The sequence below is a fragment of the Nomascus leucogenys genome, chromosome 6 (assembly GCF_006542625.1).
Source record: "Nomascus leucogenys isolate Asia chromosome 6, Asia_NLE_v1, whole genome shotgun sequence".
NCBI lineage: Eukaryota > Metazoa > Chordata > Mammalia > Primates > Hylobatidae > Nomascus > Nomascus leucogenys.
In genome coordinates, this window is record NC_044386.1 from 53,615,381 (window position 1) to 53,631,938 (window position 16,558).

Sequence of the window (16,558 nt, forward strand, 5' to 3'; positions counted from 1 at the left end):
TCTGTTGAACTAGATACATCTATGGACAATGTGAACCACTACTGTTTGCCTAAAGCATTTGACTGTTGACACAGTACAGTTCAACTGGTTTTCTGAACAGTTTCTCATTTTTTTCAGGGGCTCTGACCTTCAGTATCAGCCTTCCAAGGAGAGAATGGTAGTGTAACCATGACTGGAGAGCAACTGTTCCAGATAAGAATATTTTGGCAGATTTTAAAAGCAACTCTTACTGGTGTTGATTGACTTAAAAATATTTTAAAAATATAATACGTTATAAACCTCTTCAATAGCAAGAGGCAGGATATAATGATTTGTATATTTTATTTTGACTTTACATGCGGTGTTAAAAACCCAAAGTACATATTATTTACACATCCACAATACAAGTTTACAAGGTATCTATACATGTTAAAGTACTCTATAAAACAGTATAGAGCCACTTCACTTGAGGGTTACTTTTTATGCCGTACCATTAAAAAAGATACAATCTGCGTTTACCTTTGCACAAATGGATAAAGCACTTAAAAATTAAATTAACAGGATACAGACTAGATTTAATGTTAGAAATTTCAACATAAATACTGATTGAACTCACATTACAAACTACAAGGAAGCACAATGTTACAAAATGTTATCTGGGGTCACATAGAGTTACTGTTCTGTTTTACACACGCTGGGATTAATATTGGTAAGGTGAATTCATACACGTTTGTTGTTGGTGGACTGAGTAGTGTTTATCATTGGTTGGTTTAATTTATTATTAATCTGTAATATTTTAGTTGCAAAGCTGAAGTGTTTCAATAACAGAAATTTTAGCTTTAGCGCTTCCAGAGATCACTGGAAATCATGTTCTTTACAAAACAACGTTCTTTAAAAAAAAAGAATAACTGTATCAGTATTTCACATTCTGTATAAAAATGATCTGGTCTTCTGCAACCTGTCCTCCCCCAAGTAATAGGTACCAACAGTATTGTCAAAAGAAATCCAGTTGAACTCATTTGCCTGACTACAGCAGGAGCATTCCTCTGCCTTGGTACTTTCTAGATTTGGTTCACTAAACAAGTATGTGGTGTGCAGCATATTAACTGAAACAGTCAGCAGGGTTGCGCATCATCAGCCGTAAGTGGTTTCTGCCAAACTACGTATAAATGACGCTCTATAGTTTCTGCAGGTGTCACATTACCCAGGAAACCTCATTTGAGTTCACATTATCACTGTTTCATCCTTAGGAAAGCAGGAGTGGAATGTTTATCATGGCAAAGAATGTAATGCTGCTATGAAGTTGGATTATGTAACAAATAATTGTTCTAGGTTGTTTCTGTGATTTTTTGAAAAGAGTCTTTTCAGGTGCTGGTTGAAAAACATTTACAACTGGCACTCAGTAAATAATGTGCTATACTGAAAACACTTGACAGATTTTAGTACTTCTATCATTCTCATGAATAAGGCACAAAATGCACAGATTCAGGTAAACTCACATGTGGTATTTACAGTATATTGTCATTACCTGCATGACTTAGGAGAAAATTCTCACATAACACAACACAGACAACATGATTGCACCACTGTTAGGTTTTTACAGACACCACTGTTTGGTTTCTGTTAAGCCAATTACAATTCCTTTCATATGTCTTTTTTTGTCTTCTATTTTTTTTTTGTTTGATTTTTTTGTTTTTTGTTTCTTACCTTGGGAGGTAGGAAGAGTTAAAAGAGGATAAATTTTACTATATGGGGGGAAAAACGAACACAATAAAAATAAAACCTTGTTAGTGTGTCCAAGGTTGAATAGAGTGACTCAGGCTTTGATTCACAGTGGACAGGAAAATTTTACTACTGAATACTGGAAAATAAATCAAGGATACCTCTTAATATCTTGATCTCCTTAAGCTGGCAAGACTGGAATACATGTTTTAATGAATAGCAGCACAAAATCACTTGCAACTCTTACATTCTGACATTGGGTACCACATAAGTAAAGTTCATCATGTTGATGGTGAAAGGAGCCTCAATTCTATTCCTCTTTCAAAGCTGAACCCAATGGACTCCTGTGGGAAATAGTATTGTCTCTCGTTCAGTCATGCTTAATGTAAACAACTCCATAGCACGAAAAGATGCAATGGGCACCTAAACAAATCCTAGTGGGTACAGAACACACACACACACACACACACGCATGCGCGCGCGCGTGCGTGCACGCAACAAGTTTGTTGGTGGCATGAAAAAAATGCCACACATGAAAAAAAATGCTACAGCTTGGATCAAAGATTGAATTTTTAGCAAACTGCTTGGTAATCTACAAGTTCATTTCTTTGAGACATTACCATCTTTTTTTTGACATTTGTGCAAGAGGCAAGGTGAATGCATACAAATTAAAATGTTCACATTTAATGGGAAGACCACACATAATGGCAGTCTACATTGAACCCATTTTCAAGTATTTGTTCACAGATTCTTCTGAGTACTGTTATCAGCTCTTTATACTGGTAAGGTAGCCCCTGTGAGCTACACATCTCTTTAGCTTCAAACAAAAGAAATGGAATGACCAGCACCTTCCTTTGTTTTCAGGCAAGTACACAGAAGCCTTGCTGCAGTAGCTACATGTGGCAAGTTCTGATGTTGCCAAAGTTAGAAAGAGTTTCTTTGGCCACTTGGTTCTCTTAAAATACAAGCGAGTCTCTTGTTTTAAGGTACCTTTACAACATCATCCTCTCAACAACACGGACAGGATAAAGCCACATGGGAATAGCACACTTGAGGCCTAGTACGTGTATTTGTTCAGTGGTCTGACAGATGGGGTTTGAGGAACAAAGGAAGGCTTTGGTGGCACGTCAGGTTTTAAGGACGGTGTCCTCTTTAGTCCCGTCCTAGGAAGAGTGCCATTACTGGTGTAGCTGCTCTGTCTGGAGAGGGAAGGCTGCAGGTGAACACTCACTGGTGTTCCCTGAATATAGTCCACCTTCGCCCCAGTGGGGGTGGGCATATATCCTCCACGGTTCATACTAGGCTGTCTGGATAACAAAACACCATTTGGTGAGTTTAAGTTTTTAGGCATAGCAGATATAGAGTGCCTCTGGGAGGAATTTTTGTGATAACCCCTTTGTCTTTCCAGAGAAGTCATTGGGACTCCAGGAGTGGTGGGGACATCCACTCGCTTGGTTGGGCTATTTCTGGGGAGAGTTGAAGGAGGGGAGTATAGCGATGCCTCCCGGTTAGGGACTTTAGGTGGGACCTCAGACATCGATGCCATGGGATCCAGCATTAAGTTCTGGTGTGCCATTTGGATGTCTCCCATGATGGCTTTGGGGTTACTATTTGGGTCATTCAGATGCTTCAGGAGATCATTGAGGGTATTTCTGGAATCAACAGAACGCCGGTGATCTCTCTTACTGGATGACTTTGTGAGAGGGTGATCAATGTTTTGAAGCTTCTTTTCAGCTTTGTGAGCATTGGAGTTTGAGAAAGACGTGTTGTAGTCATGGGTAGCATTTGGAAGAACAATGGCACTGGGGATATGCCCATGACTTAATGGGGAATGAGGTGGCGGACTAGAGGGAAAAAACTGAGGAGTTTCTTTCCTTGAAGCCCCATGGCCATGGGCCTTTTCTGAGTGGCTCTTCATGGCCTGCAGGGTCTTCTGGTGAAGCACGGGTGTAGACTCAGGAGTGGGAAGAGCAGCCAGCTCTGGCGGTTGCCCTCGATGGTCCATTACCATGGATTTAGTATCTCCATTGGGTGGTAGCTCTTTCCGACTGGTTAGCAGGTTACTATACAGTTTAGGAGAATCAATATTCTGTTGGTATTCCTTGACAGGGCTGTCAAAGAGACCATTCAGTTTGGCAAAACTTCCACTGGAGTCTGTGCATGACTGGGCGGACTCTGCATCTTTATGGATCTTTCTGTTTTTCCGAACAAACATGTCTCGATAGCAGTATACTGCCACACCTGCAATGAATGCCCCCAAAACAAAAGCAGCAAAGACACAGGTGATGAGGACATTCATGTGGACCATCTGGTTGGACTCTCCAGACTGGACTTCCCATCGTACACCTGCAATAGACACATGGGACAGTGTGAATGAGGTGCTTTTTAAAAATAATAATAAACAGCAAATGGCTTTCAGTGAGCCAACACGACCTTCACATGGTTCATATGCTTAGCTTGGAGGGTCAAGTAGACTCCAAAATTCCTTGTATATTTTGTCTTTAATCAAACTAGGATCCCCAGAGACATACAGGATTGCTGCAAATGCCAGGATAACTCTAATCTCCCACTGATCTGTATTCTTCTGTTCTTTTCCTCCAATCCCTCATAAAGTTGTTATATGTTAGAAATGTAAGAGTTTCTATCTAAAAAATAATTAGAAGTACATATTTTCTAAATAGCTAACTTTAAACTCATAGGTTTTGTCTCATAATTTTCTCTTAATTCAGGATTAAAAGGTAGCTGCTAGGATATAGGAAAATGTAATAATTAGCATAAACATATATTATGCTAAAATAATTATTCCAATACAATTATACTAACTTTAATAAGAACATATAATTTGTTCACAAACCAAAAATATCTGCTTGATCACTGTTAGCTATAAATAGAGACTTTCATGTTTGCTTGGATTTTTTTTTTCATTCCATCTTGGGGTGAAGCACTCCTGAATGACCGACTATGTAAGAAATCCAGACAGTCTAAAGAAACATACTATGTATTAGTTAAGTAAACTGTCAAATTATCTGAAGATATTTGAAAATATTTAAATTAGACCTAGAAGAAGAAGGGCAAATTAGTTTATAATTATTGAAATTAAACTCAACCTTTTAATGCAACCACAGACATCTAACAATTAATTTAAAAAAGTTAGTTTAAGAGGTATTCAAGTCTGTTACATGCTATAAACACAGCTATCCCAGAGTAAGGTAAGTCAGAGTGATTTTGAAGATTCTGTTGCTTTAAGTTAGTACTAAGGCCTTTGAACATTAGTTGTTTTTAATTAATGTTTAATTAATGTTATGGAATTCAGTGGCACTGTGAAAGACTGAGAAAGAAAAGTAGAAAAAAATGGTATTACTAAAGAAAGTAAAGCAGAAAGAAGAATGATTATAAAATTGTTTACAACGAAAACATATAAAATGAAAATCAACCGATATAAATCATAAATGACAATGCGCTGCCATAAAAACTGATTGGAAACCTGATACCATAGTTTAGTAAGTACTAAAGAATAGATTTTTTTCTTAGAGTAATATATTTAATAAGCTAACTCAACAGGCAGCTATTTTATAACTGCTCCTATTACGGGCTGAAAATGATAGTTATGGACAAGCACTCTGTTATGTTTTATTGCTTGCGGCATTCAAGCAACTTAGCATCTCACATATCCTTTTCAGATTGCATTTTGAATTGAAGCTAAACAAGAGTCTGGGAAAGGCTCCTAGACAAAACATCTGATATCAGGATATTTGCAATTAATGAGTTTTGTTTTTTGATGTTGCTGCGGTGACCCTCGAAATTCCCTGAAATCCAGCAGGCTCTCTGCTTCTTCAAACAGAAATCAACACAGATTAGATTGTCTGAGTGGCTGTTTCACCAGCCTTTTCTCCAACAGCTTTCCACCTCTTTTATCTTTTAAGGAATGCACTCAGATATAACCACAGAAAGCCAGAGAGACTGTGGCAAGGGGTGGTGGAGGTACAACCGCAGAAGCTCCAGTGAGGCTCACCTCTGGAGAACCACATACTCCTCAGTGACATTAAGGATCAGGTTTCCATGCAGTTAGAGATGAGGTCCCTGCTGAGGCCTTACCCTTTGGGATACCCGATAAAGGATCAGTAAAATCAGAAGTGTTTGGATCATCTTGAACTACAAATTTCCGAGAGCTTGTCAGTTTAGGTCTCCACGTATCAATCACTTTAGGTGTGATTTCTGGGATACTTGCCATTGTGGTAACAGAAGATGAAGATACCTCCATGTCTGTGGTGGCAAACAGATTTTTATTAATATGGATAGTGTCAAGATTTTTTTTGATTGGTCTGTTGCATTTTTAAATAAAGTTTGAGTAAATTTCATGAGAAAGTTTGCTCTAGGATTTTGTAAAAACACGCCTGAGGAAGCTACATCAAATTCCTTCCTTTCAAAGGAAGAATGAAAACTAAAAATTAACAGTAAAGATATATTAAGCAGATTTCAAAATTAAAGATACTCGAAAGGCTCTTAGGAAAGCCCCTGTGGTTACTAATGACACTCATGAAAAAGGTAATATAATTCCCAGGGCAGATTAGTTGCTGTTTCTTCCTTCTCTTGTGAGACATCATTTCATTTCTTTTTATGCATTTTTAAAAGCACTTTCACAGAAGGTTAGAAAATCTATAGGCTTTACTGGGGAAGAAGCTACGATGGAACGTTGTTGGAAAATATCTGGTTGAGTCTATGAAAATACTTGATTTTGGATGTGATAAACCACCTCTGCCTAAGAGGCTGTTACCAGGGGCTCCTGTCCATTTGTAGATTATTCACTATACTGAGGCTCTGCCACCCAAAGTAAAACAACGAAGGAGGGGACAGACTTTGCTTGTACTCTCTCCAAAACTGCTGGGGAGTTTCTTCCGAAGAGTTAGCAGAACCTAATGCAAAGGCAACGGCATTTACAAACTGAATGAGGATATTCTGATACATAAGATCTACCATCTTTTTCTCCCCCTGAGGAAAGGAATTGCTGGTGAGTTTTAGAAGCAGCAATAGGACCGGGAGTAACTTAACCTTTTAGCATATCTAGTACTGATTTCCTCCAAATAGATTTTCCCTCAAAATGTAAGCCTACGCTTTTAAGCTAAAACCTCAGAGACCACAATTCTGACTGGTGCAACAGTTAACAGAAGGAGGCTCCAAACAGGTACAGAGAGGCTTGGAGAGCCCACTGAACATCTTAATACATCAAAAATCAGCTTCACTCCACTGAAGCCTTTTTCACACCACTGAGACCACAACATTCAAAGATTCCCAGGATTAGCGCAAACCATTCAAAGATCTCTAAAACTTATAAATACACATTTATGGGAAATGTGTATTTGTTTACTAGGTCATAGGAAAGGTGAGGAGAGATGGGGAAAATAATGAAATTCCGCCATCCATTAAATACAGATGACCAGAAGAAACATTCACAATGCAAAGAGGTGAGAAAGAAGAAAGCTTGGGTGGGCGTGCGTGCAGCTGGAATGCAGTCTATGTTAGCCCATTTGAATTTTCTTAAAGGATGTGGCTTGGTCAATGATGAAGTGTTAACATGCTATACAAGGGTGAAGTGCTCAGTAAGAAAAGTCTTTTGGTACCATCAGTGGGAATATGAGTCAAAGCGGAAAAATGAAGGGCTGCCAAACTGCGCAAAAGGAGGGGAGAAGGGGCTGAAAATGCTGAACTGAAGGAAAGAAAAGGTTGTTAATTCAAAAAAATTAAAAAAAACTAACCAGATGTTGGACCGCCAAATATTTTGTAATCTGGTGTAGTTGAAGTAGGCAAAATTTCTAAAAGAATTAAAGGAACAAGTAATCAGTGAAAAGTAACCAAAAGAAAGCAAAAATTTATGAATTCCAATTAACTAAAAAAGTAAAAAAAAAAGACTATAAATTAAAAAGATTAACCTACTGGTTAGACTACCTTTCTCTAGATTTCCTACAAAATTGTAAATGGTGAAGGAAAAAAAAGTAAGCCTCTTTTCTAATGTATCCCCATGACCGAACAGCTCAGCTTTTGCGAAGTTTAAGTTAAATGCTAGGTGGTATGTGTCCTGAGTCATTAAAAAGACTGATTGTAAAATAATGTCCACGTGCAAATGTGGTCAAAAAGAACCTCCAGGTGGGAATGGAAGATTCTGTCTTACCATGGCAGTCCCCTAGATGAGCTGTGTTGCCGAATTCTGTGTCTTGCTCATATCCTTCAGCACTGTGGTTATGGAAAGCAAAGAAGTCTTCGGTTAACAGCCTTCATAGGAACACAAGTGACAACCAGAGCAGAACCAAGAACACAGACTGATTAGTAAGAATGGGCAGAGAGAACAAAAAAACAGCAACATTTTAACATAACTTGCTAAAATGACTATTTCTGTTAAAAACTGGTGAACTAGAATGTTTAAGAGAACAGAAGAGAATCGGTTTTTTCTTTCCATCCATTTCCCTTAAGTCTTATTATTAGGTCTACCATTTCCCTTAAGTATTATTATTCCCTTCCTTCTCACATCTCCTGGTTTTCGTTTTCCTGTTTCTCCCATAACAAAAAAAAAAAGAAAAGAAAAGTAGTATAATTGGAAGTTTTCTACAATTTCTAGCTTTAGAGACCCTGGAGAAGACAGTTCACCCTAGCTCATGTGACAAAGTATACTTACAGCATCCCTGGGGTCACTCTACCACAGGATCCCTGGCTTAACCAGCCACAATATGGGTCACGAGATGCAATACAAGACCTGCACAAAACCAAACAGAATGTAACTTGGATTTTCTCATCATCAAAGGTTTCGAGGCTGCAAGACCCAGGGTAAGTAGAGAAACACGAGCTTACTTTTTACATGATCCATAACGCTCACAGCGACTGAGGGGGATGCGGATAACGCAGCTAGAGAACGCCACATATAAAGCGTGGTGATCTTTATCCAACTGTAATGAGATGACCTTTTTGTCTTCCTCATTCTCAGCATTGCACCTATTTTGTGGGATACATTTTGAAGTCATATGTTTAGTCAGTCAAGTGTGGTTTGCTTTAGCAATTACTGAGAGCTGGGAAATCGTAAGGAATATTCTTGGTAACAAACCAGGCAAGTACATAGTTTGGGAAATAATTATGTGATTCATCTTCTACTTCTCTGCTTGGTTGGTTAAATTTCAGGCTGGACAAAGGGTTTTTAAAGATTGCTTTCCTGTTATGATGATAGAAGTGAATTGCATTTGTGAAGGCCACGTTTGACTATAGAAATAAAAAGGATCGTGCTTTAATGCATATAAATTTTCCTGTGTTAGATGGTTCTGGTTCTCTCCTTAGTCCCCTTTGCTCCATTTCTCTCTTCTGTTTCTTGTTTGTTTTTTTTTTAAATGGTCTAAATATTCTCTTACATATTAAAGATAGGAAGGAAACGCTTAACTAGTACTACATTCTGTGTATGTGTGTGTATATTTGTGTGTGTGTGTATGCAAGCTCACAACTGTCTGCTGCATGTAGCATCTTGGAATATATCTGCAAGATAAGAGAGGTGCTGTTGAAATGTTCTCATATTCTACAGGTGAAAAACAAGGGCTGAATTATTTTTAAACTCATCAACTGTTCACCCTCCTTGCCCTAGAAGGCTCAGGAAAAAAACAAACCCAAGATTTATTTCAATGAGAAAAAAACACAAAACACTATTATGCCAAACCACTGCTAATTTAGAGGGCCAAAAGGACATGACTAGATGAAATACACGCCGAAAATTTTTGAGCAGTGCTGAAGGGCGTTCTCGTAACATATACCTACTTTGCATGGTTGTAGGCTTCAATCTCTTCCAGTAATACGCTGTCGTTCAAAGAGAAAGGACTAGTCTTTGCCAGAACTTTAAGTACCACGCCAGCTTCAGAGCCAACAAAGATGACTGTGTAGTTCTGGTAGGGTCCAGCTGAATGGTCCACTGCGATGGCTGTCAGTCTGTACCTACGAGAGGAGGCGGCACAGATCAGAAGGGAAGGCCAACAGGCAGAGGAAACGTTGAATAGGAAGGAGTGCTTCCCACACAATCTCACCTGACCCGAGTCTTTGTGAACCAGGGCTCATCGGCAATGGGTGGAACGGCAGAGTCCATCAGGGGATGAGATTTGATGAATGACAGAGTTTCATCCGGGAAATCGATGGAGGTTTTATAAGCTTCAGCAAGGCCGTGTTTTGCACAACAGCCAGGCCTGAAAGGAAAACAGCGTTCATTTATGCTCTCGGCTGCCCCTGCCACACCATGTACTGTATCTAAGGAATAAGTGTATATTCTCAGAGAAGAGGTCAAGGGAGGAAGGAGAGTGAGTGAAACTAAAGGAGCAACGCTATGCCCCTGAATTCAATGGGTTCTCCATTCACACTCATGGGCTTGCAGGTCACAAGGCTATGTCTGCTGGCTCTGTCTGAGATGCTGCAGAGAGAGGGACCCCTTCCTGGTGTGGGAGCTTGGCCAACCTGCTCCCTGAGGAGGGATGCTTCCAATGACCGGAGGGTTTTGTTCAAGACAAAACCCTTTTCTACTTTTTTATTTACCTTGGCTTTGGGACTTTGTCTTCGGGAACTGCTGTCCAAACAGAATCTGGAGTTTTCTGTTCCTTAAACCGTCCTTTGAATACTTTTTCAATGTCATCCATGCTAAATGCACAGACAGCAGAACCAGGGATGCTGAAAAGGAAGAAAATCATCAGGAAGAGGCTGGCGACATGGAGCCTGTCTTGGTTGTGACAGGCACGTAGAGAATATCTTTGCAGTGCCGGGGTTCTGCTCTCTCACCTGTTGAGCTGCGTGGTAAACACGCCGACCACAGTGGGGATGCCATTGATTTGTATTATGTCTGTAATAGACTGCAGAACATCAAAGTAGAAAAACGAATCTCCAGGGACAGAACAGTTCAGCCGAGCCTTCAGAAATGAAGTCCAGTGTTTCTCCAGGACCCGCTGGGAGCCACCCATGTCGTTTTTACATATGCGGGCCACGCGGGAATACACAGCCTGCCCAATGGACAGAAGCAAAGCAATGGGGTTATGAGCATGGAAAGGAATGGAAACAAAATGATACTGTTTAAGGGAGGGACAAAAAATGCTAAAAATACATCTGGTTCAAAAGAATCTAGCAGTCTTCTCTCTGGGGGTCTGTTTAGTAAGAAGGTAAACTAGATTCACCTGTGGGGAAAAAAGAGCCACTTTCCTGTTTTGCTAAACATGCTCCCCAAGAAGTGAGTTGTCTATCTGCCTTGCTGAATGAAAACCATCCCTGCACTTGGTCTCCAACTTTGCTTCCTGTATTGTTAATGAAACGTGTCATCTTTCAACTTGGCATAGAAGGGGTTGCAATACTTTAAAATCACATGGGCTTTCACTGAAACACTAAAAATTGAATGGGGTCGCTACTTTCTATCCTGTCTTTTGACACTGAGAAAGAATAGACTATCAATGGTTTTCTAAAGAGTGAAAAAAGCATCCGTAGCTCAAGGGTACCTGTAGAACACTCTCTGTGGCTGCAGGAAAAAAAGGAAACCTTCTCAAAACTCAAGGCTGCTGTTCCCACTCAGGTTATTGTTCAGATGTTTTCCAGCAATTATTCTCATGACAAGTAACCCACCTCTCTGCAGTTGGCCCTATGTATACTGAATTGAGAGCTGGAAAACATGCCAAGGGAGCACCCTTAACTCTATCACAGTGGTCTCAATTTCATGCAGTACAAGTCCACAATTCAAGCCAAATGCATATACTTGCCTTGCCTAAATTATTATGTTCGACAGCGATTTCTCGAAAGAAGAAATAGACATAGTTTCCGTATTCTATGGCATGAAGAAAGTGTGGCTCTGAAAGAAAAATTAAAAACAAACTGGTTCCTAAAGGATAATTCAATTAGCATAAGACCCCGACTGCAAAGCATGACTGACAGATGTTGCACAGTTACATTCAAGCCAACAAGAACTCCAATCTGCCAATGACTTTGAGGAGTCCCAATATGGGTGTGTTCAAGCTTCAGGGAACCCGTCATCTCTAGAGTCAGCTAATGGACTGTAAAAAGACCTACAGGGAACTGAACTACAGCAAAGGTCTTTGTTTCAACAGATTTATTCATTAACCTATTTAACTATGGAAGAAAACCTCTTACACTGAAAATAAAAAATTTTGATTTCTAGACTCTGAAGAACAAAATGGCTCTCATATGGACTAATCGATTCTCACTGTTAACTTTCCAAGATGGGCAGATGGCAAGTAGTACTATGTGCATTTAGAAAGTTAGATAAATTGGCATACACAGAGATGAAATCTCCCCCTCCCCTTTTTTTTTGAGGTCACCTAGGATGAACACCTGGATGAACTTACTCTCCTGACATGGTTACTAGCCTCCTCATTCCCTGTCAATGCTCCTGTTCACAATCAAAGCAGTGTGTACTTATTCTAAATAAACAATATAAAGTCATGTGCTGAACCTCTTGATGGCCATGGCTGCTCTCCCCACTTGGGCCATCCACTATCCTGGTGACCCCACGACACTGCTATTCAAAGGTACCTTTTATCCATTTGGAATCATATTTTATTGTGCGAAGGGCAGATCCATCACCCATGCTTCGATAAATAACGGCATCACTGGCCAAGAAGTCAGCCACTGTGGCAGAATACAGCTTCCCATCTGAAACCAAAGTTATAATTTTGGTAAGATAACCATAATTATACTGCAGTGTGTTAGCTTTGGTAGCGTGTTATGCCCTTTGGAGTGCTCTCACTGGTATTACCATTATCTATACAAATAGGGCTATACCTGATGCTCACCATCAACGTGTGACAGGTCAGCCATGATATTATCTAATTTTACAGATGAGGGATCTAGGCATCAAAAAGTCAAGCAACTTATCTGGGGTCACTGGCCTAGTTAACAACAGGGTGTCATGATACTTATAGTGTGCACTGAAATATCCTTGCCCTTAATTTCTTTTTTTTTTGAAAATTTGTGCATAGATTTTAGCCTTTCGAACACTTAGATCAAGGTGGGTATCCAAGTTATTAACTTTTACTCTTCCATTAAATTCCTTTTTCGCCTTCAATGTCATTAATCATTTATATTCATTACGCTGAAGGATCTTACCAGCAAAGAGGGCAACATTGGTTTGTCTGGCATCAAATGGGCATCTTGCCAGGCCACTAATTTCTTCCCCATCATATTCTAAGGTACTCAACTACAAAAGAAAAACAAATAGCCAGTGTCATATCTATTCAATGTGCCTGTTTGAAGGCAATACTGTTTTATTCGTATTAAAATTCCATTTGAAGAATTCTGTCTTTATTCTTTCATAGCACTAGAGATAAATTACTGGAAAGCAGAAAGGTTTCAACTCTAACAGCATACCAGTGAAGGGAGAAAAGTTGATCAAAACAAGCATATCACATAAAATATACTTACCCTGTAGTATCTACACATGGGATTGAATGCATTGGTACCACAAACAAAAACCATCTCATCGTTTCTTGGAACAAATACTTTGATAAAGTTGTGGCATTCATCCTAAAGAAAGTAGTAGTTACATTAATATCAGACATTCAAACATGCTGGCACTGTGGTATCAAGCCCACAGAAAGACTAAGTCTAGCAGACATTTGTCTGTTTAACTCACTTTATGCTTGCCTTTCATAGCACAGTTTTCTCGATCCTGTTGTCTTGATCGCCATGTCAGTTTCTGTATTAATCAAGTAAAACCAAAGTTCAGTTTTTAACTGGGAACATTTTTGGGGGAGGCAGTGGGAAAATTAATCAGGTTCAGAGGGAATGTAAATACATTTGCCAAATACGGTTGCTCACCTTGCTTGGTATTACTTCTGTTTTGGGCATTTCATTTAAGTTTACTGTATAAACTTGATCCCTGTTGGAAACAAGGCAAGAAAACATATCATGTGAATACATAAAAATGTTAAGCTGCTTATTTGATTTTTACAGATCTGCCTTTATTGTGTTTTAGAGATCATCTGGATTTTCTCTGTCTCAAACAAAGTCAACAAAGAGTACTTTTTCATTAGTGAAATGCTTTTATATATCACTGTAGTCAGAGAGCAAAGAAAGCTCTTCTCTCCAGGCATGGGTCAAACTGCTACTTGGTATTAGCATAGACATATTTCTAATATTTGCTTGAATAATTCTAAGTTAAAAACGCATAAAGAAAGGTTTTTTTCCCCCCTGTTGCTTTAGGAAAAAAGAATGGTGCATGATTTCTTGATGGCAGTAATAAAATAGTACTGCTGAAAGCCTGAGCTCTGTATTTTGTTCCTGGTATACAACACTGACTCTTCTCAGTGAATATTTCTGGCTACTTGCAATTTTTGATCACAATCACATATTAGTTTTTCATGAACTAGACACATTAATGCAAGCACCACAAGAGAAAAGAATTTTAATCTAATAAACCAATGAGAGGAAAATTACCTGCCAGCAATATAAAGTGTGTCTCGAATTTTCAACATCAGCTGAAAGTCCAGCCTGTGCTGCGATTCATTGCCTGAAGGGCGTCCTCTAAAAACCGGATATTGCCTTGAATCTGCAAGTAAAAATGGGCTAAACCATCATTCAGGATTACGGAGCTGAGGGATCAATAAACAGCATTGATTAGCTGTATATACTTGTTGTAGAAGGGTTTTAACTAAATTCCTCTCTTAAGGTCTTGAATATAAATGAATAAAAGGCAGCGAATGTCAGCAAATGGTCTTTTTCTTTTAACTCAAAATATATAACCTATATACGGGTTGCTGTAGAAAAGCACCCAACAAAACTGCCCCATTTTCTCCAAACACTAGGAAATGATTACTGATAAACTCAGACGCAAATTCAAGGTTAAGACATAAAAAATCTCTGCCTCTTTCTGAAAACGAACATGCTTAGAGAATGAAAAACAGAAAAGCTTCCTTCTCAGAATAGAAGACTGTTCTCGAGACGACTTACGGTGATAGTCGACAGTATTAAGGGGTTCATCATCTTCAGGAAAGCTGACTGCCCTCAACTGGGAAACCATCAGCAGCAGTATGTAGGCACAAAGCAGGAAGACCCTCATGGTGGGCCAAGGTGAAGTCAGGGTAGCCCCTGCTCAGAAATGTCACTGAGCTACCTGGAAAACAGAAGCAGTTTGGAAAGATCTCTACGCTGCAATGAAGTGGTTTTCTCGTTTGTAATCAGCTCAGTTTTCGCCATCAGCTCCCTCCAAAGCCCCTCTCCCACCAGGAATGCTGGCAGTGGTAGATCAGGTATTGCCAAAAACACAGGCAAAAGATGGCAGCATGCCAGGCCTGATTAAAGCATCTGGTTGAGCACAGTGAAGTTTTCAGCAAATTCACAAGAATTTTGGAGGTAATCGTATGCCATCACAGCAGTCACCAGAACCATGAGCAGAAATGCTAGCTGCTGACTTGGCCAGAAGATGGGCAAAGTTGGGATCCGAATTTTAATTAAATTCCAATCCTCTTCCCTTCCCCCAGTCCTGAAATATACCTAATACAGCTTGTCTCTGCCCCACATAAAATGTTCAAGCTGCCTCAAAAATAGCCAGAGGGCTGATGATCCTGTCATAATTTCTCCTTAGCTCTTTGCTTATGGTGTTGCCAAATTCCCAGCATTACCCAAGCATTAGCCCTAAATTCTTAAGTCGAGTATTTCCCTATGCTTACTAAGACCAACATGGAGACAATGACATGAATGACCCTGAATCAGGGTGAAAGGGAATTAAAAGAAATACAATGATTTCATGATAACCAATCAAGCAAAGCAAGGCAGGGATGAAGTGGCACAGCTGACACCAGGCCACCAGGGAAGTCTACGTTTTTACATAAAACCATTGGGACACAAACCAATTGCCTAAGTACACCGGTCCTTTTAGCTTTATTGAACTTCAGAGCTGTGGGGGTCCTTAGGGACCATCTAGTCCAACCCCCTCATTTTTCAGATGAAAATCCAAGGGCCAAAAAATTAAAGGACTCACTGAATTGCGTGGAGCTAGTTAAGGCAAGATTGGAGTCCAGACTCACATAATCTGGGTCCCTGTCCAGGCTCTTTTCACCAAATGGAAAGGAGAACATAAATGACTGGATTTTTCTCCTTCAAAAATACAGCATTACAAAAAACTTTTGGGGAAATGGATATATTCATCATTTTTATTGAAGTGATGTTTCATAGGTGTTAAATTTAATCAAATTGTACATTAAATACCTGCAGTTTATTACATATCAATACCTCAATAAAGCTATCAAAACACAGCATTAATTGCATTATAGTAACAGTAAAAAATTTAAAAGATCTTTAGTTATTGGCTTATTAAAAAGATAAATTAGGGCCCTGTTGGGTCAATGAGATGGATATTTTTGTGAAGCTGTAAGTGTTCTACTTTGCAACAATAACATCCCTCCCTCAACCAAAACTGTCACTTCTAGCTACGGTTCTGAACAACAAAACATTTAGCTTTATCCTCAGTCTTACATATCTAAGAACTTTAGGAGCGATCATGAGAGTCACTGCAAATTCCAGGGGAGTCCAACCACTAAACCAGGTGTTTACTGTACCTTTTTTATGGACTTCAGGTGAAGCACACAGATATGCATGTTATCCAATGCTCTAAATATTTCTCCAACTAAAGTACAAGTCAAGTATATGTGAGTTTTAAAGTCCCAGTTTTTCAAAAAGAGAATAATATATTGCAGCAGTTTTTTTCGTGGATGATCAATCCAGCAGTAAGTTCACATGTTTAAACTGCCTTACAAAAAGCAGGTGGAATGGAAACTGTGGTGGCATCATTTTGTACTAAAGTTAAAAGAGTATGGACTTTGGAGTCAGTATGACTTGGTCATGGATGAAATTA

The 16,558-nt window shown here is 39.3% G+C and overlaps 1 protein-coding gene across 8 annotated transcripts in view; it reads right to left on the reverse strand.

The window, feature by feature from the left end:
• Window positions 1-302: 302 nt before the first annotated feature.
• The window catches only part of SEMA6D (semaphorin 6D), a 55,688-nt gene continuing 39,432 nt past the window's right edge, over window positions 303-16,558 (reverse strand). For 2 of the 8 annotated variants that reach the window (XM_030814132.1, XM_003266874.4), the window contains exons 2-19: window positions 14,656-14,818; window positions 14,143-14,254; window positions 13,525-13,585; window positions 13,340-13,402; window positions 13,129-13,230; window positions 12,814-12,904; window positions 12,241-12,360; window positions 11,451-11,539; window positions 10,489-10,706; window positions 10,249-10,380; window positions 9,750-9,905; window positions 9,487-9,660; window positions 8,542-8,682; window positions 8,369-8,446; window positions 7,868-7,929; window positions 7,455-7,511; window positions 5,797-5,964; window positions 303-4,047 (exon numbers count right to left, since the gene is read on the reverse strand). In XM_030814132.1, coding sequence (XP_030669992.1) covers window positions 2,759-4,047; window positions 5,797-5,964; window positions 7,455-7,511; window positions 7,868-7,929; window positions 8,369-8,446; window positions 8,542-8,682; window positions 9,487-9,660; window positions 9,750-9,905; window positions 10,249-10,380; window positions 10,489-10,706; window positions 11,451-11,539; window positions 12,241-12,360; window positions 12,814-12,904; window positions 13,129-13,230; window positions 13,340-13,402; window positions 13,525-13,585; window positions 14,143-14,254; window positions 14,656-14,764 — 3,222 coding nt within the window. In that variant the 5' untranslated portion in view covers window positions 14,765-14,818 and the 3' untranslated portion in view covers window positions 303-2,758. Of the gene's footprint in view, window positions 4,048-5,796; window positions 5,965-7,454; window positions 7,512-7,867; window positions 7,969-8,368; window positions 8,447-8,541; window positions 8,683-9,486; window positions 9,661-9,749; window positions 9,906-10,248; window positions 10,381-10,488; window positions 10,707-11,450; window positions 11,540-12,240; window positions 12,361-12,813; window positions 12,905-13,128; window positions 13,231-13,339; window positions 13,403-13,524; window positions 13,586-14,142; window positions 14,255-14,655; window positions 14,819-16,558 lie in introns of all 8 variants that reach the window. The other 6 variants (XM_030814130.1, XM_030814131.1, XM_030814133.1 and 3 more) reach the window with 5 other exon arrangements.